This window comes from Lissotriton helveticus, chromosome 11 (genome assembly GCF_964261635.1).
Source record: "Lissotriton helveticus chromosome 11, aLisHel1.1, whole genome shotgun sequence".
Classification (NCBI taxonomy): Eukaryota; Metazoa; Chordata; class Amphibia; order Caudata; family Salamandridae; genus Lissotriton; species Lissotriton helveticus.
The window spans coordinates 164,404,647-164,431,193 of record NC_136072.1 but is presented as its reverse complement, the minus strand read 5'-3'; the positions used below and the strand labels follow the sequence as shown (position 1 = coordinate 164,431,193).

The 26,547-nt window shown below is 42.8% G+C and overlaps 1 protein-coding gene across 2 annotated transcripts in view; it reads left to right on the top strand.

Annotated features, from left to right (window-relative positions):
* The window catches only part of TMEM44 (transmembrane protein 44), a 193,534-nt gene that overhangs the window by 156,706 nt on the left and 10,281 nt on the right, over positions 1-26,547 (top strand). The window contains exon 9 of one of the 2 annotated variants that reach the window (XM_078666270.1): positions 10,370-10,546. The exons of the other annotated variant lie outside the window; for it this stretch is intronic. Within the exon in view, the coding sequence (XP_078522396.1) occupies positions 10,370-10,546 (177 nt within the window). The remainder of the gene's footprint in view (positions 1-10,369; positions 10,547-26,547) is intronic. 2 annotated transcript variants of the gene reach the window in all.

Sequence of the window (26,547 nt, the reverse complement as noted above, 5' to 3'; positions counted from 1 at the left end):
CACTTCTTTTTTTACGACTTGTGCCCTGCTTTTACGTATAACTATTCGAAGAGCAAATGGGAGTCATTGTTGCGTTCAATGAATGCTATTCCCTCGCCACATGAAAAGTTTCAGGGCCGATGCGTTTATACGACAGCCAGAGCTTCAAAATGCACCCACACCATGACCTTTAGCTGACAACCGTATGCATTTTGTTTGGTGCATTTCTGGTTAAACGTAATGGGCGGGGCACGGGGCAGTTCAGCATTGGGGTGGCAAGTTTGGCAAGATGGGCAGAAGCAAAGTTGGTCTCGGAGCCTTACGCTAGGGATTTGGGCTTTTCTGGCGTTTTTGCCAAGTCGAGGTTTGTAATTGTCATGGTTTTTGTGAAGGAGTGTGTTTTGTGCAGTGTACAACGTCCTTATATCGTCTACAGGCCAGTAGAGTTATGTTGACGTGCATTCATTCACTGGTGAGTCAGTGACGTGATGAAAATTGCGGGGGGGGACCTGCAAAGTGTATGGAAAGGGCATCCACGCTTCGGACTTAGTCAGGAGCTCTTAGCCTCACCTGTGCACAGTGCCGGGGGCCCCCCACCCCTGGTGCGGGAGCCTCCCCCCCCCCCCCTCCCCCACTCCCCTCAACTGCACCGTGGGGGCTATTGTTACACCACTGTGGTCAGTTAGATTCTGGGTAGAAAGGTAAAACCATTACAAAGTAATGCAAAATAAATCCTATCATGCATTGTTAGCGTGCGTTCTTTACATTGACCACTAGAGGGCAAACAAGGATGATATTACACGTTTATTCATTCGTGAGGAAAGTACACGGACTTGCTTATGGCTGAAGTAACTCGAATTCACTTTATGATTCAATAAATCCTATAAGAGCATTTTCAGCTTTTCAGCACTTCAGTCCTATTTCTTTGGAATTTCTTCTTACAGGCATACAAAAACACCAATAGAAAAATATCATATTGTGCAAGATGTTAAACGAGAAACTTTAGCCGTGGTCTTCTTTGTAGTAAATTTGTTTCTCAAACGTATGTGTACCTGCAGCAGAGTGCCCTGATTTCTTCCATTATATAGCCTTATAGCCCCTGCTGAGGGTTATACCGGTTGTTAAAAGCCCTGATCCTGAGTTTTAGGCCCGAGCCTCAGGCCTCAGTTAGTGTTTTTCCCCCCACAATGCCATAGTCCATAGAAAAAGGCCCGCAAAATGTAAACTTGACGCAACAATTATGCGTATAATTTCCAACAATGAATTATGTTGCAATTATGCAAGCAGCATAATTGAGCTCGGGGGCCATGTTTGACTTACTTGGTTATTTGGTTTTTCTAAGCAGAGAAAAAACAACTACGAGGCTGAATTAAAATTGGGAAATTTTGAATCCTTAGCAAAGGGTAAATGTAAACTTCTGAGGTACATGGCAGAGCTGGCTGTAATCTGTGCATCAAACTTGCCTTATCTTCAGCAGCGGCTCCTCTGCTATGGCGGAGGACCCTCGCGCCCCAACCCCCCCCCCCCGATTCCCCCCCCCCCCCGCCAGCACCCTCAAAAATGGGAAAAATAAAACGATAAAAAAACTGGTTTGAAACCTGTTGGGGCCAGAAGGTTAACCTACTGGAGGGGGAGTGGTGGGACCTGTTATCAGGTTGCATGATGTTTTGGGCAGCCATCCCAGGGCGGCCAAACCGTCATGCGCACTGAATCTCTCTCCAACCCGAACTGCGTGGCCGGGTTGGAGAGAGCAGATACAGGGTCCCAGCCTGTCTGGGAGTGCAAATTCACAGCACTCAGGTCAATCCTGAAGCTGCTCTCGTGCATAAGAGCAGCTTCAGGATTGGCTGCAGGGCAGTCTGAGAGCCAGTGCCTACCTGCAGTGGAGAGGAGTAGAAGAATGTGATGCTGGATGGTGGCAGGTACGTTCTTGTTTTTTTCCTCCGTCATCCCCATACACCCCACCGAACACACCTCCACCCGCTTTGCCTCTTTTCCCTGGTATGAGCCGCTCCTGCCTTTGCTGAAGAAACTGTCCATCTTGGACCTGGCAGTGCATTAACGGCCAGTCATGAACTCCACCTCCCCTCCCCATCCAATCAAACTGTGGGGAGGGTCTCCTTCGTTTCTGAAAACGTTAAAGGCCTTTAGTATGGGTGAAGTGTGGGACTGTGCCACAGCAGGGCCATGGGGGTGTGGAAGGAGGGCTTATTTACACTCCTAGGAAGCTGGGCCCCAGATCTTCTCATGTACTCTATTTACAGAAACTTAAAGGTAGCATCTTCAGTGGTACCATATCCTCAGAAGTGTAAGCTAGTGCTTTATTTCCTCTATTTTGTTTTTTACAGAGTTTTATATAGCTCAAACTTGATCCGAGACATCAGGTTTCAGAGCACATTACATAGCACCAGTTGCGATACATGAAGACACATTCATTTTTTGTTAGGCACGGGGAGATCAAGTGATTTGCCCAGAATCACAGGATGTTCAGCGTCATTGCCGAGACTTGAACCCAGTTCCACAGATTCGAGGTCGACCGCCCTAGCCGTTAGGCCAACTCCTCTCCCCTACCTTTGGGAGGAGATACTCTATAGGAGTAGGGATTCATCTTCTAATGTCGGCCCGTTTTTAAGGTTCTAATTTGAATTTTGAATATGGTATTTCAGAAGAATTATTGTACAATGATTCATTTTATTTAGACTATGTAGCGATTACCGGCCCCTTGGACCTTTTAGAGCAATTACTCAAAAAGCAATATTACCAAATTAACACAGAAAGAATACAATTGAGAGTAGGGTTTAATCGTGTAATGGTTTTACTGTTCATGGGTACAATGGAAGTACCACTACCTATTATGCAAAAAGGAAGTTTTTTAGTAGTATCCAAAGTAAGTGGCAGGCAGCTCTTCCCTTCTTTTTAGGAAAACCAGGCATTACTTTAAAGTCACAGGTTCTGAGGGATAGAATTCTATCGCTTTAAACTATGAAGGTGGTGGGACCTTCCTTAGAAGGCGGATGTCACCGATTAATTTCAGAGAATGGACGGATGTCACCTATTCATTTCAGAGGATGGGCTGATGTAGTCTATTCGTTTTCAAAGGATGGGTGAATGTCGGCGGTTTGTTTTCAGAGAATGGACGGATGTCGCCTGTTCATTTTCAGAGGATGAGCGGATGTCGCCTGTACAATTTCAGAGGGCGGACAGATGTTGCCTGTTCGTTTTAAGAGGATAGGCTGATGTCGCTTGTTCGTTTTCAGAGGATGGCGGGATGTCTCCTGTTGGTTTCTAGAAGATGGGCGGATGTCACCTGTTCGTTTCCAGAGGATGGCGGGATGTCGCCTGTTCGTGTACAGAGGATGGGTGGATGGATCTACCTGGCTGATTGGAACTGACTTGAAAGATATCCTGGGCTTACTTGTCCTCTACTGCATGCACTGAGCAGAGCATGGCCCAACAGGGAGCCTGTGTAGATCCATAGTGATAGGATCCAGTGTAGTAAGCAAGAGGAATGATTCCCAGCTCGGTGCTCTCAGCAGGAAGACAAAAGTCAATTGCCTAGTGGTAATCCATGTAGAACACTCCTCGACAATCAGTACAGTCCACAAGAGTGGGAGTATCTTGTGAACAAAACATAAGTGGGAGGCATCAACTTTTACAACAGTGTATCATTTTGTTACCACAGCATTGAAAGGGTGTCTTTTCTCAGTCGAGTTGTTAGTTACCTACAGCGGTCTCTGTAGTATGCACAGGTAGTGGGAGGAGGGGAAGTGAAGGAGCTAGAGGGAGAGGATGGGTAAAACAAAAACATTTTTTTCCCTATTATAATATGTTAATAGGTCTTCTCAAATTACATTACTTCTCCCCTTCAGCCTCTTTGGAGTCAGTTCCTCACATTCTATTTCTGCTTCAGGAGGTGGTTCATCCTGTTTCAGTGCTTATGGCAGCACTTGATGCGCTTATAAAAGAAAATGAAAAGTCTGTCGCAACATGTCCTGGACCCTCCAGGGCCTACCATTCTGCTGATTGGAAACCAGAAACAAGTGGAGCTGCCCATGCTGAATGAGAACTGCACAATCCCTGCTTCATCTACTTCAATGAAAAGGGAGCTGTGCCACCTCCGGAGTGGCGTAGGACAACAGCGCCTCCGACTCAATCCCCACAGTACCTCTCAAGGAAAAAGAAGCCAGGCAACTTTCCCAGCTGTGTGGGCATCTGCGGGGTCCAACACTTCTGAAGTGCAGGCGGGTGCGGCTTCCTTTTGCCGGGATCCATGCTGACTGGTTCCTCCTCTTGCTTGCTCTCCAACTCTTGTTTGCACTACTGGTGCGGCACAGGTTTTCCAAGAGAACACGCCGGTCCTGGGTATCTCTTTCCTTAAGGGTGGTGGCCGCACCGCCTAAACACGAAGTGCCCCACACACTTTAGTGATGGTAGACAAGCAAGAGACAAATAACAGAGCTCACCCCATGTTGACCACAAGTATGGAGCTTAAAACCACTCGCTGCTCTCTGACAAAAAGCTGCGCTGTTCAGGAATCCTTCAGATATCCCACTTGAGAAGGGAGGGGCCAGCCCACCTGTCCCTGGAGGTACTGAAGATACGAAGAGGAGCAGGCAGGCCAGCAGAAAGGGTGACTGGCAGCAGAGGGCATTCCCTCTAATAGCCCAGCAGGTCAGCACAACAAGTAAGTAATCCAAGTGGTAGCATACCAGTTCCGTCTGGCAATGTGCAGTCTGTAGAGTCATTGCCGTCTGGTTACAAGTCCAAGCAGTGTCTAAAATCATGGGGTCAGAGCTCCTTTACTTGTACTCAAAAAGTCTTTGATGTGGAAGTAACTGCTAAAGAAACTTAAAAGTGCACAACACACCCTTTAAACCCAGCTCTGGCTCCAGACGTACAATAGTGGATAAGCGTGCTCTTTGTGTGAGGGCAGGACACAGCCTATACAAATGTAAGTGCACCCGCCACCCTCCCTCCAAGCCCAGGAAGACCATTCAGTATGCAGATGTAACCCTGTTGCACCCATCCTCCTTCTGTGATGGCTGTCTGGAAAGTATGCACGAAGCCTAGCGGTCACTCTGCCATAGGCGTGAATTGGACTCATAAGCACATAGAAATACTCACTTTCTAAAAGTGGCATTTCTATGATAGTACTGAAAAATCCACCTACACCAATAAGCAAGATGTATCACCACTATTGCAAACATACCAAAAATGGCTACGCTACTCCTTTCAGATCAGAAATTACAACTAACAGACATATAAGGGAATTCCTAATGCTAACCTATGAGAGGAGCTGCATTCACTGTAGTACAAACGAAATAGGGTGTTTATCACTACTAGACATGCCACACAATAAAGTCCCTTGTCCTACCTTTTACCTACACAGCATCCTGCCCATAGGGCTACCTAATTCCTACCTTAGGGTTTACTGTTATGTAGTAAAGGGGGACTTTCAGGCTTGGCAAGTAACTTTAAATGCCAAGTCAATGTGGTAGTAAACTGCGCAGACAGTCCCTGTGGTGTCAGGCCTGAGACAGGTTTGAAAGGCTAGCTACTTCTGTGTTTGGCACAAGCAGTGCTGCAGGCCCACTAGTAGCATTTAATTTACAGGCCCTGGGTTTATGGGATACCACTATACAAGGGACTTACAGGTAAATTGAACTTGCCAAACAGGTGTAAGCCAATCATACCAAGTTTAAATGATAGAGCACATGCACTTTAGCACTGATTAGCAGTGGTACAGTGCCTAGAGTCCAAAAGCTAACACAAACAGGTCAGAAAAAATGCAAAAGGAAAGCAAAGTTTTGGAAATAAGCCTGCAAAAAGGACCCGGTCGAACACTGCCCCAAGAACCAAAAAAAGAAGCAAGGCAGGTTGCCCGGGTGGGACTAGGCAAAAAAGTCTAGCAAAAAGTCTAGCATAAAAAAACTAAAACATAACAAAGAAAAGCAAAAGAAGACAGAGGGCAGGAGCCCTGCGCATCAAAGCTGTGGCTGGAGCCGTTCATTACTTAAGCACGCCACCTCGTGGGTGTGCTCTATGATGCCTTGCTGGGCTTAAAAAGCCCAAGAGCTTTACTGCATGTGGTGGCTTCTGGATGGATGGGGCATCACCAACATTCTAAGAGTTGTAAGGGCTGCAGGAGTGCAGCAGCACATCACCAAGGAAGTTAACCAGTGACCCTACTTTTGTAGGGTACAAGAAATTATGATCCCTCTCCCTGATTTTTCAGACCACATTTAAGAACATTGAAGGTAGTATTCTTTGTCGTGCAGCCTGGAAATGCAGCAACCTCTATTGGTTGGTTCTATGGCTACAGGTCTTGCAGCCTAACTTGGTTTAGGAAAGACACTTATAACATGTTTTTACAATGCTGTAGTTAATGCTTTATTTAAATGTGCTGTTATTGCTCACAGTAATGATTTTTCTGGAAAGGTTGCAAAGATGTATTATAATAATTTCAGATGGGTGCAATCCCTTCTTAATGATAATGATTGCCAGATGGATTATAGTTGCTGAAGTCAGTGATGCATTATGACACGCGATTCTGGTCTTTAAGTGTGGTAACATAGATCACGCAAATAGGCCTTCTTGATATAAAGTGACGCCCCTCCCTATGATTAAGTGCTATATTGTACAGGAGTGGGGTACTGTGATTATTGGGGTCCTGACCCTTTAGAGGGCACACGTAATGGCATCAAAGTGATTTCCACTGGCATTGTGTATACTTGTAAATTACTAAGTAGTCTTAAGTAGCGTGTGTGTAATCAATGTACTTTTTCTTTTCAAAAGAAAAGGCACAGATTGGGCAATTGTTTATTGAGTGTTACTGTGTGCCAATGAATGGAGATTACTTGCCCACACCACTTCACCTGAGTAGGTCTTGTACTGCTCTGCTTTGCTGCCCTGAGAGAGTCAAGCGCTACAATGGGGTGATTGGTTCCCAGTGAGGGGGTAATTTTGTAGCCATTACTTGTATAGGCCTCACATTCTGCACAATTAAAGCCTGGTTTCCTTACAAATACCATATAAAACATACTTTAGTTCTGCAATATGCTGCTGTTCAGAAGGCCACACAGGTGGCAAAAAAGGCCTGTACTGTCCCGTGTCTAGGTGGGCGTGAGACACCCTTCAGTTCTACTTTACTCTGCTCCACAGGTCTCAAAAAGGGCAAGAAAATCTAGTGAGGAGGCGTGGGTGTCAGTCATTGTGAAATGAGCAGTTACAAGAACCGAGCAGGAAGTAAACGAGGGAAAAGTGTGCCACTACAGCCGAGTTGCAAAAGAGCAGCTTACCCAAAGGAGGGGGGAGTAGCAGGAAATAATGAACTTTTTGATGCTATCTGACCAAGATAAAGCGCTTTAGCAGAATCTGGGACGCTTTTAAACCACTAGTATGTATGAGGCAATGTGACCCTAAATGCCACCCACACACAAAGGTGAAATATATAACTTTTCAAGTAAATATTTTTGGAGGAGTCAGTAGTAAAATCAAAACCATAAAGGTTTATTAAAATAATTTAAGGTGCTATATAGGCAAAATAATAATAGTCAATATGCATATCTAATTAATGTAAGTAAAAGATGATACAAATCAACTAGGGGTCAGTCTCCAAAGTCAGGGACTCTTAAGTTTGATTTGATTTTATAATTTATACAGCGCACGAATGCCTGGGGGCGTCTTGGCGCTAGGGACAGTAGGAGAGTATCGTTATAGTATCAGTTACGCGCCATGTCTATTTGTGAAGACCCAGGTCTTCAAAGCTCTTCTAAATGACGTAAGCGACGTACTGCTCCTGATAGGGATCGGGAGGAGGTTCCAGATTTTAATTGTTCCCAGTAGGAAACTTCTTCCTCCCCAACGGACCTGCTTAAACTTGGGTGTATGTAGCAGTTTAGAGTGAGCAGATCTTAGGCTCCTACCTGGTGTATACAATTTCAAATGCGTCTTCAAAAACTGCGGGCCGATGCCTTTTAATGCTTTAAAGGCCAGGCATTGAGATTTAAAAATAATCCTTTTAGCCACTGGAATCCAATATAGACCTTCCAATCTATGGGCAACCGGCTCATGTCTGGGGATGTCAAGTATCAATCTAACTGCTGCATTCTGCAATCTCTGCAGTTTCAGTAGCAGTTGTGATTGCAACCCTACATAGAGAGCACTGCCATAGTCCAGTCTGGACAAAGCAAGAGCTGTGACTAGTGTTTTAAATGCCTCGCGAGGGATGAAAGGACGAATTTTCCTAATCATTTTTATGATAAGCCAAAAGGTAGAAGTTAGCTTATTGATCTGAGCATTAAATGTAAGCTTATCGTCAAAGACAAACCCCAAGTTCTTACCCTTAGAGACTGGGATTGGACAGTTGCCCAGACTGTCAGGCCACCATCTCGGCGACCAGAAGGAAGGGTTGGGTCCTAACAGCATAACTTCTGTCTTTTCCCCGTTTAACTTTAGACAGTTCGCCTGCATCCATTCATTTACATGTGTCATGCAGTGATTGAAACAGTCAGCTGTCTCTTCCAAATGTCTTACCACCAAAATGTATCATTTTTATAGACCACTCTGCAAGAGAAGTCAATTTATATAACAAAGTCTGCATGGAGTGAGCAAATGCAGCAATCAACTGACAAATTATAATGCAGAACTATGAACTGTTGCCCAATGCCACCATTCTAGCACTGGCTCCTAACTGAATATTAATGTACTCTATTCTAACCCAATATCATCAGAGGGGGCAGTACAAATCTAGTTGCACAAACAATGGAAATCTCATAAGCAATGATACAGGCAGGCAGAGCCTTGAATGTCGTGAAGGCTTCCTCTGCAGTTCTTCAAGAAAAGTATGCAAATACAGAGCATCAGTGCACCTTTTTGTTAAGTGTGGTGTCAGAATGTAAAATGAAAACACATTTTATTTTTGTAAACAGAATTTTATTAGCATACGTCACACTGCATCTTACATGCGTATTGGAGCCCGAAACAGTATAGGCCAATTGGGTTCATGCCACCCAGTTTATCTGTATATATTACAGGGTATGAAGTTCATAAATCCCGTAACAGTGGCTAGTATGTGATGAACAACGTTCGCCCATCCAGGGCAGGAAGCCAGCATTTGTGCCATCAATGCAACTGAAAAGGACCACCCGGCCAACCAAGACATTTCAAGCTCACCCGCCCAACCGCACCCCCCACCCCCCCCCCCCCCCCCGTGTCCAGCCCCCATTCACTCTGCCAGGTCAGTGGCCAGGTCAAATGTAATGGGCGGCAATCAACACCCACCATCTCTGACTTTATCGCCAGAAAGCCACAGGGGGCACGTGTCAGTCCCGCGCATACAAGGTGCCCCAAAGCTGAAGGCCACTCACGGTTCTAAGTTGCCACCCATTCGTAGCATGCAGCAACTAATCCTACTGTCCATCCCCTTCATCGCCTTCCCCTGCCTTCAACGCATCTGTTAACGCCTCCCAAGCCCACTCAAATGCAATAGATGCTTCTCATGTGAGAGGAGTACATTTTTCATTTACTCACCCAAGAGAAAAATGGTATCCATCTTGTAGTCTTGTATTCTGTGCATTTAAGAAATATAAATCTAAGAAGTGACTCACAGCAATTAATCTGAATATTCTGGTAGGATGTTGGGGACTGCTCTTTGTAGTCTGCATAAAATGACTAGCACGTTGACCTTTATGTGCTGGCTTGGAAACTAGGGGGGCAGATTTACAATAAGTGGTGCATCCCTGCATATCAGCAGGGATGCGCCCCTTATTGTGCGCCATGCCTCCGCCACCATGGATGCGCCGCATTTATAATGCGGCACACCATGGGGCAAAAACGGCACCGATGTGTCACGCATCTGTGCCGTAAAGGCGGCGCATTGCTGCAGTTGCGTCGCAAGCGCGACGCAGCTCCAGCAAGGCTTGGGGGTGCCCTATCTTCTTAATGCTGCGTCAATCCTTACGCCTGCTTCAGGCAGGCGCAGGGTTTTGACGCAGCATGGGCCCCAAAGTGACTGTGTGAAATCTTGTAGATTTCACTCAGCCACTTTTAGGAGGCGTTCCTGTGCTGGAACGCCCCCCCCCCCCGCGCTGGAACGCCTCCTTCTGGCGCAGGGCTTTACAACGTGATGCATCTCCCAGATGCGTCACATTGTAAATACCCCGCACCATGGCGCATCTTTTGCGCCACGGCTGCACCACAAAAGTGACGCAACGGTGGTGTAAAAGAGACGCAAGGGGCTTGTAAATCTGCCCCTAGGTCTTTCCTTTGGTTTAATGCTTCATGTTGTATTTGTGAACATTGTAGGATTCAACGAAGTAGAACTATTTGTTGATGCTCACTATTTATCCTCCTTAACCTGTTAGTAAGTACAACTCCCCCTAATGTTTAGGGAGGATTTGATGCGATAAGGTTGCCAGGTGATGGAGAAACTAGTGCCGTACATACATTCCATAAGGAACTTCCACCTGTCCGTGATCCTCCTGCTCCCGTTCCAGTGCAGGTCGTACGCGCCAGCATCTCTTCCACCAGCTCCCCCAGCGTTTCTTCCACAAACTCTGGACTTGAGGTATGTGGTCTTTACCTTTCTCCTTTTTGCCTAGGGCCAACCACTAAAGATCATTTGCAATGGTGTAACATCATTTCCATATGAATTAATCATACCTCCTTGTTGGCATTATCACGGCTAAGAAGATACTGGTGGTGACAACACATATAGTTGATGCTCCATGACCATAAACAGAGCTATCTCCAGCTGTATGTTGGAGGTATGTCAAATAAGGCTATATACCAGATGAGGCGTACTGCATAGCGCAGTAGAGTTAATGGGTGTATGTCATGTTACATAAATAATAGTCCTAACTGAGGAAGAGGACCCCCCTGCCCCCACCAACCTGATGCAGAAAAACATCTGCATAAAAGTCCACATCAAAAAAGATATCAATGTCAAATGATCTTTATGGTAATCAAAGCTATCCTCACAAGGAAAGTTGGGCACAACACACAGTTGTATGTTTACAAGACTGTACAGTTATTCCTATGTGCACTCATTTGTTAATAGAAAAAATGGTTTTGCAGAAAAGAAAAAAGTTGATTGTGTGAACCCACTTACCATGATGCAAAGCCAAACACATACATACTGTTGACCCAACTTTCCTGATGCAAATTAGGATTCTTCAACAGCTTGCCGCTATCCATTTCTTCCCTTCCTCTGCTGGGCATTCTTAAAGTTTTCTAGCCGTCTTTCTTCAATTAATTATAAATTGCATTAAGGTTCCCATGCAAATTGCTTCCTTTTTTCACTCCTCTACATTTTGCTCAAATTGCCATCTCATTTAATCATATTTGTGCTTTATTTTGTGGTTGTCCCCATTGTTTTACTTTGACATGTATATTCCAGCAAATAAAAACTGATTCTGAAATATGATTTATTCAATTGCTCCCGATGCCATTGGCGACGATGAGGGATATGAATAACTATATGGCTCTCTGTGTCTCACTTTGCAATGCCTCCTCTTGCCAAATGCAATTTGCATCTAATCTCTTCTCCTACTTCTAGTGTCCCGAAACCGATGCCATTGCTATTACTCATTGCTGTGGTTTTCTTTTTCACCCCCCCTTAATGTAGAAAAACAGTTTCTAGCCAGGAAAGAGGATGTATTTAGATTGATTCAGTGTCTACAGAACAGACTTTGGACTGTAACTCTGGATTGATTCCACACACCCAAAATGTCTGCCATATTTGCCACAGGCTTGCACTCACTGGTCCATATATAACTACCTTTCTGAGGGTCCACTCCCAACACATACTCCCTTGAATACAATTTGGTTTCTCACCATCCAGGGAAAGCTATATTATACAGCCTACAGCAGATAATTACAGTGTACAATATACATGACCCTGCCAGTGTACAACAGAGGCCTTCTTTGCCCACTCCATTCTCCTACTCAGTAAGGGAACTGCATCCTCAAATGCCCACAAAAGTCAATTCAACTGATCAATGCATTCTACAATCCGCGTTGTTTGGCCAGAGAATGGCAAAATGATCTCCACACTACCTGCCCTTAAGGGCTGCAACACTGTTCACCCCGCTGGGGAATAGTCAGATTTGTTTGCTAATCAGTGGATCCCCTCCAGGAGCTCCAGAAAATGTTGCCATCTTTGTGGACAGCAGGCTGTGCCACCCACAGAGATTAGTCTCTGTCAGACTCCGTCTTCCCCAGAAGGCACACTATCATTGGAGTCCCTAGTAGAATTGAGAAAAGAGTGCAAAGGGTTGAGTGAGGAAATAACACTAGCAAATGTTTGGTTGGATTGGTTTCACCACTTGGCAGTGCTATATGATTCATTCACAACATGTGATACTATGGATCTGTACCAGCTTTAGGGCAGAGCCAACGGTGCGGCAGCCATGGGTGCTGACCTGTGGAGGGGGCGCTGACCTCAGGATGGGGCACTGTGTTTAGCAATAATTAATGATTTCAGAGATGAGAGGTAGTGAGAGAATCTGAGGAGGTGTTCATGGGGTGTGAGGGAGCCAAGAATGATTGTTGCACCGGGCACCACCAGCGCTAAAGCTGGCCCTGCTGTGGATTGCATACACATTTGAGCCTAATTTATATGTTATCCATGTTTCGGCCACAGTTTGGGTACAATATAGTAAGTAGTCTTACACAGTTTGCCCCTACTCTGCTTAAAATGAACTTAAATAGGACTTCCTAAGGTGTAAAGGTCCTTCCACATATACTATGTACATATATGATCTAAGGTTCTGATGGGCATTGATTGGCCCTGACTATGTTTGTAATGTTTGTTTTGTAGAATAACAGTAATACATATTTACAAAATCTAGACGGCTCTGCAAATCAATGTTTACTGCGAGCATCCGCAGGTAGCCTTATGCTTACAATTTCGTATCCTAGCAAAGCAAACTCATCTTCTGAAGTCAGTAAACTGAGTACTAATATAAGTGGGTAATTGTTAAATTTATTATGCACCCTGATTACAAATGGCAAAATCAGTATAAAGCACTACAAAATTATTATTGAATGTGGTGTGCTTTGAAGGCTCATCTTTGAATACTGACTGTGGGGTTATGTGTAATTGATAGAGATCTGCTACTGTGCCATGTGCTATCTTCCATTCTCCAGTCACCAACTGGTAAAACTAGTAAATATTTGTGGCATTGCTTTTTATTTGTTCATAAGTGCTGTTAACTTTTTAGGAGAGGAAATAATGAAATTCCATGACTATACGGTAGACAGTGACTCCGCTTTATAGTAGACAGGTCAAAGTGCTTTCCACGCCGTGAGGGCAACGGCATTGTCCTACCTGACTTCCCGCCGTGAGGGGAACGGCAAGAGCATCCATACATCGGACGCCGTGAGGGCAATGGCAGTAGTCCCAGTCACGACGGACTGCACTTCCCAGCTGCCCTGGGGACCGGCGCAGTAGTGACGCTCCCGACGCGCCCGGAGGCGCTTTAAGAACGCGGAGCGCCGAGCGCTCCTGGGGCCACAGGTCAAAGAGCATTCCACGCCATGAGGGCAATGGCATTGTCCTACCTGACTTCCCGCCGTGAGGGGAACGGCAAGAGCATTCATACATCGGACGCCGTGAGGGCAATGGCAGTAGTCCCAGTCACGATGGACTACACTTCCCAGCTGCCCTGCGGACCGGCGCAGTAGTGATGCTCCCGACGCGCCCGGAGGCACTTTAAGAACGCGGAACGGGGACGCGCGTGGGCGGTGCCGGGAGAAGCCCGGGACAAGGACGGAACCGTCTGCGGCCGTCCGTGGTCGACAGCGGCCTGGCGGGCCACCCCTCTAAGTTAGTTCTAAGTGAGGTGAGTGTCTATCTGCACCATGGGGAAACGTACTACTAATAGTTCCGCCCAGGCTTCCAAGAACTCCTCTATCATCTCCTCTTCCTTTGAAAGCATGCTTGAGAATGCCTTCAATATGGTCACATCAGAGATTGAAAATACCGAAAGAAGACTTTCCATGGGCTTATCAGCACCCCATTTAAATTTTTCTAATGGCCCAGAGAATGGCGGTTTCACAACTTCTCTGCCGTTATCGCCGAGCATAATAATTGTTAAACCGACCCATCATGATAAACCACCCATGGGCTCGATGATGGATAGTAATTGCCATTCCTGATTCTCAGCAGGACACTGAAGTTGTCTCTAATACCAAGATTGTTGGAGAGAAGAGGAAGAGAGGCCCTTCAAAAATGCTTATTAATAAGAGGAAACAACCACCCCGCAACAAAACTCAACCAACTCCGCAGAGTATGTGGTCTCGAGAAAAAACTATAACAAGTAGGGTGTCAGCCAGTACGACAGTGCAACCAGATGATAGCACTGTAGATTTAACCACAACGAGAGCGGGATTTAATTCCATTTCCACACAGACTAAGCCAATTTTTGCAAATGGTACACAAGAAAGGCTAAATGGAAATGTAATTGACACTATAGTGGACTCAACTTTTAATCAATTGAAAAGTCTATTGGATAAACAGTTTAATATTATTTTTAAACGTTTGGATAGATTAGAAAGCCTGGTAAAGAAAGAAGATGCTAAAAGAAAAGGGGTTACTATTATTGACCAAATCAAGGGTGAACGGCTTTTGAAAGACATGGAGGCTGTCAACAGGGGCACTGGGGGGGAAGGGGCAACCGTAATATATCTGGTACTAATAATGTATGTGGAAAATGTGATGGTGATAAGAATAACCCGTCCTCTAATGTCACGTCCAGTACTACGGTGGGCACATCGTCGCTGCCAACGTTGTCCGCAGTAGACAGGCCCTCTTGTCAAACCTCTTCGCTTACGGTAGCCTCGCCTGCCCTATCTGTGTTAGCCCCCACAAAATCGGTGAAAGATTTAAACAATAAGCCTATTCCTGTCATACGGGCTAAAAAACATGCTGAGGCTGTTCTTCATTTGCCTCCAGAAGCATGCCCCTATGTTATAATTTTAGCTGGAGTACACCCCTGAAAGAAGAGCAAAGCGAGTCCTGGGACCAGCTTAAAAATAAGTGTATTGACTGGCTATTTAGGTATGAAGGGATGGGTATGGAGATTACTAATGAAATTCTGATGGTACGTCAGGTGGGATGGGTAGGACCTTCGGTTAAGAATATCACGGGCGACTGCATAGTCGTGAACTTTAGACACCCTTCCCTGGTGAAATATATACTAAAAGGTAACACCGATCACTTTAGCTCCCCAACCGTCATAACTTCATTACCCCTAGGATTCTTTTATAGACCGCCCCCGAGAGTCTATAACCCAGCTACACCAATATACTCTGTACATAATCGGTTTAGCGCCCTATCTGACCTAGAGAGCCAGGACTGACTACCAAAAGAATCCCTGAATATTGTAGAATGGCCCCAGGATGCACAAATGGTTAATCAGGCTGTGATCAAACCTAGGTCCACTGGTACTTCTCAAAAAGTCTGCTTGGAAGAATCGTTGCCATCCTGTCCTGTTATTGTTGACCCTGGTTCCTTAGAACAAAATTTAAACATACTTAACTGGAACATTGCCGGTCTAAAGTCAAAAATGAATATGGCAGAGTGGACCGATTGAATCAGCAATTTTGATATTTTAATGTTCCAAGAAACATGGTGTACTAGTGGCTTGCTTCTTGAGGGATTTTCTTGCCATAATAACATTGTACCCAGCCCTGAAGCAGGCCGACCTAGTGGGGGTTTATCTGCATGGATAAAGATTACTGCAGGAAGTAACATTAAACCCCTGGAGACAAATGATAGTAACTTCCAGGCCACAATCTATTCTAACGGTATTACGTTATGTTTAATACATTTTTATAATAACGATTTTATTTCACAGCCAAATAGGAATTTTATCAACTTATTTGATTTTATTGATAAGATTGTAGATGAACAGAGGTATGGCAAACTGGATGGACTCTGTTTGGGGGGTGATTTTAATGCGCATTTGTACAAAGGAATGGACAACCCAGCTGTTACATCTGTCCGGGTAATCCCCTGTAAAAGAGGGGTAGAACTGCATAATCACCTAGCCATTCGGGATTTAACTAACGTTATGGACAGAGTTGGCTGTATGTCGGACAAAGGTCCACTGCCTACCTTTAGAAGACGTGGTTGTTCGTCTACTATTGATTATGTTTTTATATCTTCCTCCCTTGAGAATTGTTTAGTAAAGGCCGATGTTTTAAGTACTGTTCAGTGACCATAACCCAATTCTGACAATTATTAAATTTGCTAATAAATTTACAAAATGTAAGGAAATAGGGGCAAGGAATCTGGTCGCATCAACCGACAAACTCAAAGTAATCTGGAAGGGCATAGATAACAAGGCCCTCCTAGCATGTATTATAAAATCCTATCCTATACTTGTGGAAACGTGCTTGTCCAGTAGATGCCCAGGCATAGAGATCATTCAGGCTTTTACTGGACTATGCGCGGGCATCAAACAAGAAATTTCCAAACACGTCGGTAACTCAAGTAAAAACCCTAGATGGTTTAATGGCACTTGTTCACGGGCGAACCGAGAACTATGTGAAGCACTAGCTGTGGAACCCAGGGACATGACTCTGGTTGGAGTTCTGAGAGAACACTATAAGAAAGCGACAAAAACACGTACAGAGGAGATATTGAAGGAGCGGTGGGATTCTCTTGCACGCTCCGCTGCACTCAAAGATGTCACTGGGTTTTGGGGTGAGGTAAAATCCATGAGGTTTTTGGGCTCAAACATCACCCCGATAAACTGTAACATAGCTAGTAAGTCGTGGGAAGAGTATTTCTCAAGAATATACACAGCACCAATAATGACTGCTGATAGTTACTGCCCAGTTAACACGGTAAATATTTCTATAACTGAAGTTGAAGATGCCATAAACCAAAGCGCAGGGAATAAAGCACCAGGTCCTGACGGATTATCAATTGACCTAATCAAACTGAGCCAGATTTCTGGTCCCCTTTATTATGTAATGTTTTTAACAATTTGTCCTATACTACCATCCCAAAAACCTGGTCAAATAGTATCATTGTGCCCATTTATAAGAAGGGCGATAGACTTAACCCCAGCTGCTATCGCCCTATATCTTTGATTGATAACACTTTGAAGATTTTGGCAAGAGTGGTTCTTAATAAGATCAGGAATTGGGCAGAGGACAACCACATTTTAAATTCCTGTCAGTTGGGATTTAGGAGTCACGTGGGAACTGTAGAACAGTGCTTGAACCTAAATCTTATACTGGGCAAATATACTATTGCCAAAAAAGCCCCACTATATTTGGGCTTTATGGATTTAAGTTCGGCCTTTGATTTTGTTAATCGTTCACGACTATGGGAGATTCTTTTAAATTACGGGTTGGACAAGGCACTCGTACACTTCTTGGTGCATTTGCATAGAGACCTGAAAGCACGGGTCAGGATAAACAATGAAGGAGAGGTCTCCGGGGATATTTTAATTGGTAGGGGGGTTAGACAAGGCTGTGTCTTAGCCCCCTTACTTTTTATTCTTTATATTAATGAATTAAATACCTCCGTCTAAATCAACATGTGATGTCCCAAACATTAATGGCAAACTGCTCCCCGTACTTTTATATGCGGATGATGCTGTCCTGATGGGCGCACACCAAAAGCACTTCGCACTTTAATAACGGGCTTTGTATCCTTTATGGCAGATCTGAATCTGTGCACAAATTTTAATAAATCATACATAATGTTCTGCGGGCCTAAAAAGCACTGCATTCATCATATAGTGTCAGGAAAAGAGCTCCTAAAAAGCACTAGCACTTTCCCCTACCTGGGTTTAGTTTTCTCAGACTCAGGATCTTGGCAATCACATGTGGTCCTTGGAAAAAATAAACTCGGTAAGGCGATAAATTAAATTATTAGCCTCCGACAGCCAAAGCAGGCAGAGGTTGTGATACCGCTACTACAGATCTACAGAGCCCAATGTATATCGACGGCGACTTATGGTGCAGAGGTGTGGGGGTATACAAATTGCAGCGGTATCCAAACCGAAGAAAACTGATTTTGTAGAAACGTACTAGGGGCCCAAATCTCAGCATCTACCTTCATATGCCATAAGGAATTAAATCTTCATTATGTGGAGGATTTTATCAAATTGCGGCCAGTATTATTCTGGCTAAAGATATGGCGAAATCCTGCCGCGCTTTTAACACAAGAAATAATTGCAGATGGCCTTAAATGTGACAGGGGTAGTTATATACCCTGGCTAGGAGCAGTAAAGAAAAGCCTAGCCAGCGTGAAGTTGGAGCATATTTTCCTCTCTCCTCTAGCTACAGACGGTATAAACCTAAAGTCCGTGAGAGGGGCACTGTATGATTTATACCGTAAGGAAAGAGAAAACACGGAGCTCCACAAACCGTCAATCATTAGATACACCCCTTTTCTGGTGCCACCAGGCAAGAATAACAACATGCCACAGGTATATCTCAGAAAAAACCTTGGGAGATGGAATAGGAGTCTGCTATTTCGTCTTAGGGATGGGAGTATAAAATACTCACTTTTTTCCGTTAGGTTTTAACAAAAATTTGGAGAACCTGTCTTGCCCGTGTGGCATTGGTTGTAAACAAACACTGTTACATTTTCTGTTTTTCTGTAGATTTTATGTTCGATATACCAAACAGTATTTAATTCCTTATTTTAAAGTACATGCTATTATTGATTACAATTTGGCATTCCATGAAATACAGCAGCTAGGTAGTGATGATATGATTTTCAGAGTAAGCTCCTTTCTGCAATCTGTGGTACGCTCGCGAGTTTCTATGAATATGCCATAGACAAAATGAACCATTTGCACATATATCTGCTGTTCTTGCACATAGTCTAAAGTTTACGTATTGCAGATTGGCATAAAGATATCACTAGAAGTGCTGTTTACATAATGTATATATAGTAACTATTTGCACTTTATTGCTATTCTTGCACATTGGTTTCATGTCATTACTGAAGTTTTTATTACCAACCCGTTTTATGTATGTGTTTTATGTGATCATATATTTACGTACTATTGGTTGTGATGCTTCGTACTTTTATGGATATTTTATACCCGAATAAAGACCATTTGACATTGACAGTAGACTAAATACTCCCATGCCTAAAATGATAAGAGCTTCCAAGTCAAAGATTGAAAGTACTTCTTTGGGTAAGAGGCCACGTAGAATGAATCTCCTTAGAGCAAAACGAAATGCAGAGCAGACAATGGCATTTGTAAGAGTAACAATCTGACTACAATATCAGGAGAGTGGGACTCTCTACTGGTCCGTACTCCTGGGCAGATTCAACTAGGGCGGGCCATGCTTGCACACTAAAGCCACCCTGCCCCCATGCCTTCTACCCAGTTATGTGTGCATTTATATGCCTGAAGGGTGATAATCTAAATAACACTTTTTGGCAATCTGAGCACAGCCACTGGATTCAAGCTAGCCTGGCTGATGAGGGGTGAAACCTTGAAACCTGTCCCAGGATGTTTATTTCCGGTCCAAGGAGGACCGTGCCTGGCAGTTTGGGCTGGACTGGTCTGTTCCCATGAGAAATAGGGTCAAGACTAATTTGCATATGGCTGGGTCCAAACTGGGGTGGCTTAGTGAGCAGAAGAACAATGATGGGTTCAACCCAGATCTGTGACTGGGGGTGAATATCTGAAAGGTTTCAGCACTCCGTTCATCATCTGTGTTTGCTCATTTAGAATGTGGACATTCCTATCCAACAAGCACTGCCCTGCACACTATATTATCTGGAGCAGTAAAAAAGCTCTCCTTTCAAATTCCATCCTAATGAAATACATGGACAGCCCTGAGTCCCATTTGGGAAGTCAGCTAAATGATAAAAGCAGACCAGCCTCATCTTCTATTGATGAAAAGAAATGACGAAATGATTAGGAACCACCAGGTGTATAATGGCAAGAAACCGAAAGCATAATAGCCTGCAGCCAAGGGTTATAATGGCTGTCAAAAGTATTGATACAAATTCCTGGGCCTATAAAGAGGGTGGCAGCCTTTTAATAAGTAGTAAAGCATGAGACAGAAGGGCAATAATGCTATTAGAACATTCCACCCACTGAAGATAGAACAATCATCCAAAATAAACAGGGGGAAAGAAAAATACAAGCACTGCAATGTTGGAGCAGACGGTCTGTACCGGCCTTGAGCCGCTTCATTGTCTTTAATGAGGTCCCCAACAATTCAATGTTCTAATGCCACTTGGAGCTTTTTTCTTCCATTTTGTTACTCCTTCCTGGTTGTGGTGTGCCAGTGCCTCCTTAATCTTTGCTGTGTTGTTGTTTGTTTTTTACTTCTTTGTCATAAGCATTACACAGCATCAAAAAGGCTAGCTTCCAAGTGTGACCATACATTTATTCTCCTACAAACCGTATAAAATAGGTCATTCAGAGCAGGTGATGTCAAACGTAAGTAAGCAAAGCATAGAATGAACTATGGTGCCTTAATAATGATAGTGCTATACAAAACACAGTAACATGGAATACAGTCTTTCCTTGGACAGTCATCATAAAAAAAAATATTTTACCGAAACTCATTTTGGACCACTGACATCCTTTCTTTTGTTCGTAATCTTGAATCATTTTTGAACTTTGCACCTAGTTTTCCTGCTGAATATATCTTATGCAGACACAAATCTACCACTCCCTGATATCCTCAATATAACTTTCACTGGATTTGTAACCTTTATTGGACATGCACGCAATGTAGATTGGCTTACTTCCTCTTCTCTAACACAACACTAAAAATAAAACAAGTGCTAAGGAAGTTAATGGTTTTGGGTTTACACAGTGGAAATCCATTCCAAGCTTCCCAGAACTGGTACGATTTGCTTAGAAATGGCTACCATTGTGCACATAAGAGATAGACGCACAGAGAACAACAAACTAGGCTTTCATCACACACAAAAGACTACAAAGATTAGGCTAGTGATGTCCCTCACCATGTCATGAGTGATGTAATATGTGAGGTCATGAGAAGTGTATTGCAGGATCGTAAGTTATAGTTAGCTCAAGTAACTCTAACTGCCGAATTTCTATGGTTGTGTATGCATAAAATGTGAGTCTGGAACAATGTCCCTGTAACCCGTGCTTTTATCAGGGAACATATATTATATATTCTATATATATCTGCTCCAAACTTGTTCTCAACGTCTTTGGAGACAAGCTGGGGAGATTTTCATCATATTCTATTCACCAGAAGGCTACATAATTTAAAAACAATAACTTTTCAGGCTTAGAGTACAGCATAAATTGTGTAAAGGAGACAAAGGGAATCCCTCTCATTACTTTCTGACTTGTTTATTGTTAAAAAAAGATGCCATTTCATCCTGTAAGTTTTAGAATCAAATGCATCCATCCAATTTCTGGCCTACAACAGCGTGGTACATATATTAGAAGACTTAAAGATGAAAAGCCTCAAAACGTCAACACTTTGGCAAATCTTTTCATTTCGGTTCCTAACAACTTCTTCGGGGTAAATTTATGTCTCTTAAGTTCTTCTTGATAATATTGTACTCAGATAAAGGTAGAGTTTCACTCATGATGGTGTCTCAGACGGCTTGCCAGAGCCTTCGACCAGACCACCTTCCCTGTTTGCGCATAGTTTACGATATCTTAAGGGTTGTTTGTGTTTTGTTTCCCTCTTGGGATTTAGAAACAGTTTGCACCAGGTTCTCCCAGGTATCCTTCTAAGACTTTCCAAGTGGGGTGCAGAATAGAGTGGATTGGCGCTGTGAAAGAAAACATGTCCCTCCAGCTCCCTGCACTCTGCATGCTTGTCGTACCTGAAGTGGCCAATTTCAAAGACCTCAGTGCAAACCAACTTAACTTCTACTTTTAAGCATCAATATTATTGTTCAATAGATTTATTCACCTTGTTCTACCCAAAATCTACAGATTCGCCGAAAGAAGCGTACTGAATATGCCAATTTTTGGACAGGATGGTAGATGTTCTTCAGAGTAGAGCGCTCTGTGTCAAAATGCACTCATATTGAACTAATGATGATCAGTAGGGGAGTGGCTAAGAAAAGAGCTTCTTAATGCAGTCTAAACAGGCTTCCTTTACACCAAATCCAGCCATGGGCAGTCCCGCAACTGTCCTCTTCGGTAGGCCAAGGCTTACCCAGGCAAGAGATACTAGGTGGGTGTAGGAATCAATACAGTCCATAGATTAAAAAAAGTCCAGATAAAATTAGCTCTAAATATGATATCCATCCATCAGACAACACCCCTAAAATTATGAATATAAATTATCTTTTCAATAAGGTTAGGTCCCTATAATAAGCATTCATTATAGTGTCTCATTTTGTCTAAAGTTTTCTTCTGCTTTTGAACTCACTCAGGTGACTAGAAATTGCGGCATTTAGTTAAAGCCAGGCGCGGTAAAGGAGGCGGGGCTCATCAGCATGTAGATTTATAGTGATAAGGTGCATTTAAAATCACTTCCCTAATGGGTATTTTTAAACACTCTCTACATGGTAGATAAAGGCAAAGTATGTATTGTGCTGTTGAAAACAGTACTTCATTTGGTCATGAAATATAATATTAGGTTGTATGGTGAATTTGTCAAATAATCCTTAGGTCTCAAAATATTATATCAAATTTGGAACACTGTCATGAAACTTTGATCAAAGAGTTAATCATTAAAGAACAATAAAACTACGGATTTTCACACATTAATATGTAAATTCTTTGGTGTGATCAACTTCCTTTCTGTATTTTGAAGGCAACAGTTCCTTTCAGAAAATCAGGAAAAGAAACGAACTGGCTTCACTAGTAAAACAAAACAGTTAAATGATCAAGAAATGCATAAAATGTTTGTGGTCTAGTTGTCTGTATTCCTATCTTTCTTCACCTCTTTTATCTCATCATTAAAATAATCCTCGTATGTTTAAATCAAACCTTTTTTGTTCCAAATAATAAATCATCTCCACCCGCTTTTTATGTTTTATGTTTTACATTATTTGTTTTCACTAGCCGTAAAAAAACTCCATCCAAACCATTACCTCGGCGAGAGACACTCCATTTGTCATTCACAACATACAAATACCTCTGTTGTGAATATCTCAGGAAGCTGGAAAGACGGTGTGAGTGTAATAAAATATAGGTGAACAGTTTGCAGTCGATTCCTGCTCAGTGGCGTCTACTGTTGTTCCTGAAGTTTTTTGTTGACATTTCAACATAATTAATTTCAGATAAAATCAGCTGATTGGATTATGGAGCACAGCATTTGTAGCAAACACAGAAATGTTTGAATTAAATAGTTTCATCACACATTTCACATGGCCAGTCCATATATTTCCACAAGATTATGTTTGTTTTACAGCTTATGTTGTCCTTTGCAGCCACAGCAACGTCTTCTGCTTCTGTCGTGTTTTCTGGATGTTTGGGTGTGATGTGGTTTAGGCTGTGATTTAATCTTGAGTTGTGGTACATCAAGTGCATAAATATAATCTTGCCTTGGGCATCCATGACCACTGTTTCTAATTTAGAAGGTACTGGATATTGGTGAATACCAGTGTGGTTTAGAGGGTTGCGTTCCTTCCCACCACCACAAAATCCGATGCAACACCAGGTCTATTTTACACTGGTGAGTAGCAGACACAGACAAGTTCTACCTTTGCATCTGTTCACCCAGTACTTGGGAGTCTGGCAGGAGGCTAAACACTCCTCACACATTCTCTAAATATGGTTCTTAGGGACTAAATACTTGATAGAACAATGTGGTACTATAAGGTGGTTTCCCACTCGACCACAATGTGTGCGTCTATGCAAATTACATTGCCGCCTTGTGCCTTAGTGGTCTTATCTGAAATTTCATACCTTTTAGGAATAGGCTAAACTGCAGCAGTAAGTTCTTTGTAACAGATTTTTCACTTAAAAATGTATCCGATCCACTAAACCGTACGCTTGTTACTGTTGGCCATACAAAGGCATTTCATATCTGGCCCGCACTGTATAAATGGGTTGTGAAATCTACATGGCAGCATGGGAGACTCCCATTGGATGGGAGCATCTCTGATGCAAAGCTCAGTCTAGCTATCTTTTAGTCTGGGTTTTGCGTCCAATCCTATGGGGATTTGCGCTAATCCACCACAGTAAAATCCAGTACCACCCCCTTTACGGAAAGTAATGCAAAGCAGTGCAAAGGTGTTTTTTATGCTGGGAAAATGGCACCATTTCTGTGTAACGCTTTCGTCACTTGCCATCATTTGGGACCGATGCAAAGCCCTGGGAAAATTGGGGCACAGGTGCGGAACCACAAGTTTGAATCTCAGCAGGGCTGACTCAACCCATAATAATTCAGGGATTGATAACTTGGAACCTTTCAATTGTGTAACATCCGCATTGTCTATTCATGGTAGAAAATCTGGTATGAAGTGTCATATAAAGCCAAATTATTATAATGACTAATATTATCAATTTCAAATTAGGCAGGAAAAGTTAATGTCGAGCAGTAGCTCTTGCCGAGCTATTAAATAGTGCTGAAGTCTGAGCCATAAAAGTTTGTTAACATCCCTATATATAACTTTTGGCACTATGCAGTGCAGTACTCCATATTCTGACCTATGTAATTCCTTTTCGAACTTCTGCTCTCAGATAGATGTGATCCTGGCCAAATATATGGTTTATATTTGCTTTGAGTAGGTGACCTGGCTCTAGTGAACATTATCCATCACTTTAGGATGGAAACACTTCCGGGTGCACAGCTCAATAATTACTGGAGTGTGTTCAGATTTAAAAAAGCTATAAAACCCTAGGATTGTGGAACCTTCCATTATCCCCAGGATGGAAATATTTTGCTGATTCAAAAGCTAGCGCCAGCAATAAAAATGAATTGCACACCTTCTTCAGAACAAGTGAGCTGCTTGATAAGGCCTCCATGCAATCCTACATTTTTTAGAGACAAGAGATTTGTTCTGCTCCAGTCCCTCTCCTGGTAACAGATACACTGTGGAAAGAAGGTAACGGCTAGAGAATGGTTGATTACTGTAGACGCTAAGCTTTGCAAATCGTTGTTTCTTGAATTTGTTAATGTTGCTCTCTTAAGCTAAATTAAGAGGCTTACTACTCACCTGTTTGCAGTGGATTTTGATTGCCAGTGCTTATTTTGTAAAGTAATAAATGCCAGGGCTTTCACCAGGAGGCCACTACAGCTTGCACCACACATTGCCACTGCCATGCTGCCAATTATAGTAGCAACACAACTACTAACCATCACAAGTGTGACAATTCGGACTATTCCAGGGCCCCGAAGCTGTAAGAATGGTTTGGGTGACAGGTATTAGTAATTTTAATGTATATTGCATTCACAATTTACTGTTGTTCTGGTCATTTCTAAATTATCCAGACAGCACCACCTTGTGGCAGACTGTCACAAGAACTGGTGTTGACAATTAATTGCCGGTGCTGAGCACTGGAAACCACTGGCTCAAATTATTCACTAAGTGCAGCAGAAACGTCAGTGCACTCCCTTGCTGTCTGGCACAGTATTTAATCAATTATTTAATTCCTTGTAGTTCTAAGTATACTTTTTTTATAAATCCTCATAGGGAACATAACTGAATAAAGTTTTACCCCCAAATTTTCACTTCCATTAATTTGCTGATTTTGATTTTGATCTACCCTTTTGGTATCCTCAAATTCTCCCAATGTATTTTGTCCATTAAGTGCACTTTTTCAGGGGGAGGGCATCACACTTCTAAGATGTTTCTGTTACCTCTTAAAAAATATAAAATTACCACTAAAGTTGCGGATTAAGGAGGGGCTACTATAATATTCGCTACTTCGTTTTATGAAAATCTGATCAATAAACTTGTCCAGGATAGGAATACGTATCCCATTGAACTTAGAGGAATCAGAAGCTGCAATTTAATAATTGATTAGCTATGGTGCCAGACAGCAGGGGGTGTATGCTGACTGTTTCTTGGTAAATATCCGCAGACATACACGGTTGGTCATATTGAGTGCCACATGCAAGGGCACTTAGCTGGTGCACCCAGATGAACACATACAAATGTACTGATCTTGCTTACTGTAAGTAATCCACAATTTATTCAGGAATGTGAGCTCCCGGCAAACCCTAGTTAATCTTCAGTTTCAGTGCCTTGTTTCAATGCCCAAGCTCGCGGCTATGGCTATATAAGATTAAATACAAGGGAGCTCAGAACTGATCGACACATAAGCGCCATTCGAGAGATCAGTAGAAGAAAATGTTTATTATTTCAATGCCTCGTCAGGGGTAGTAAGGGCTACATGAATACAATTATTACAACATGCAAAGAATAATTTTTTTTTTAAATCACAACCTCTAAATATACGTGGTTAACTATGCCAGGGAAAACATGTATGTGTGTGTATATATATATATTGTGTGTGTGTATATATATATTATATATATTGGGTGTGTGTGTGTGTATATATATATATATATATATATATATATATATATATATTGGGTGTGTGTGTGTGTGTGTATATATGTGTGTGTGTATATATATATATATATATATATATATATTGGGTGTGTGTGTATATATAT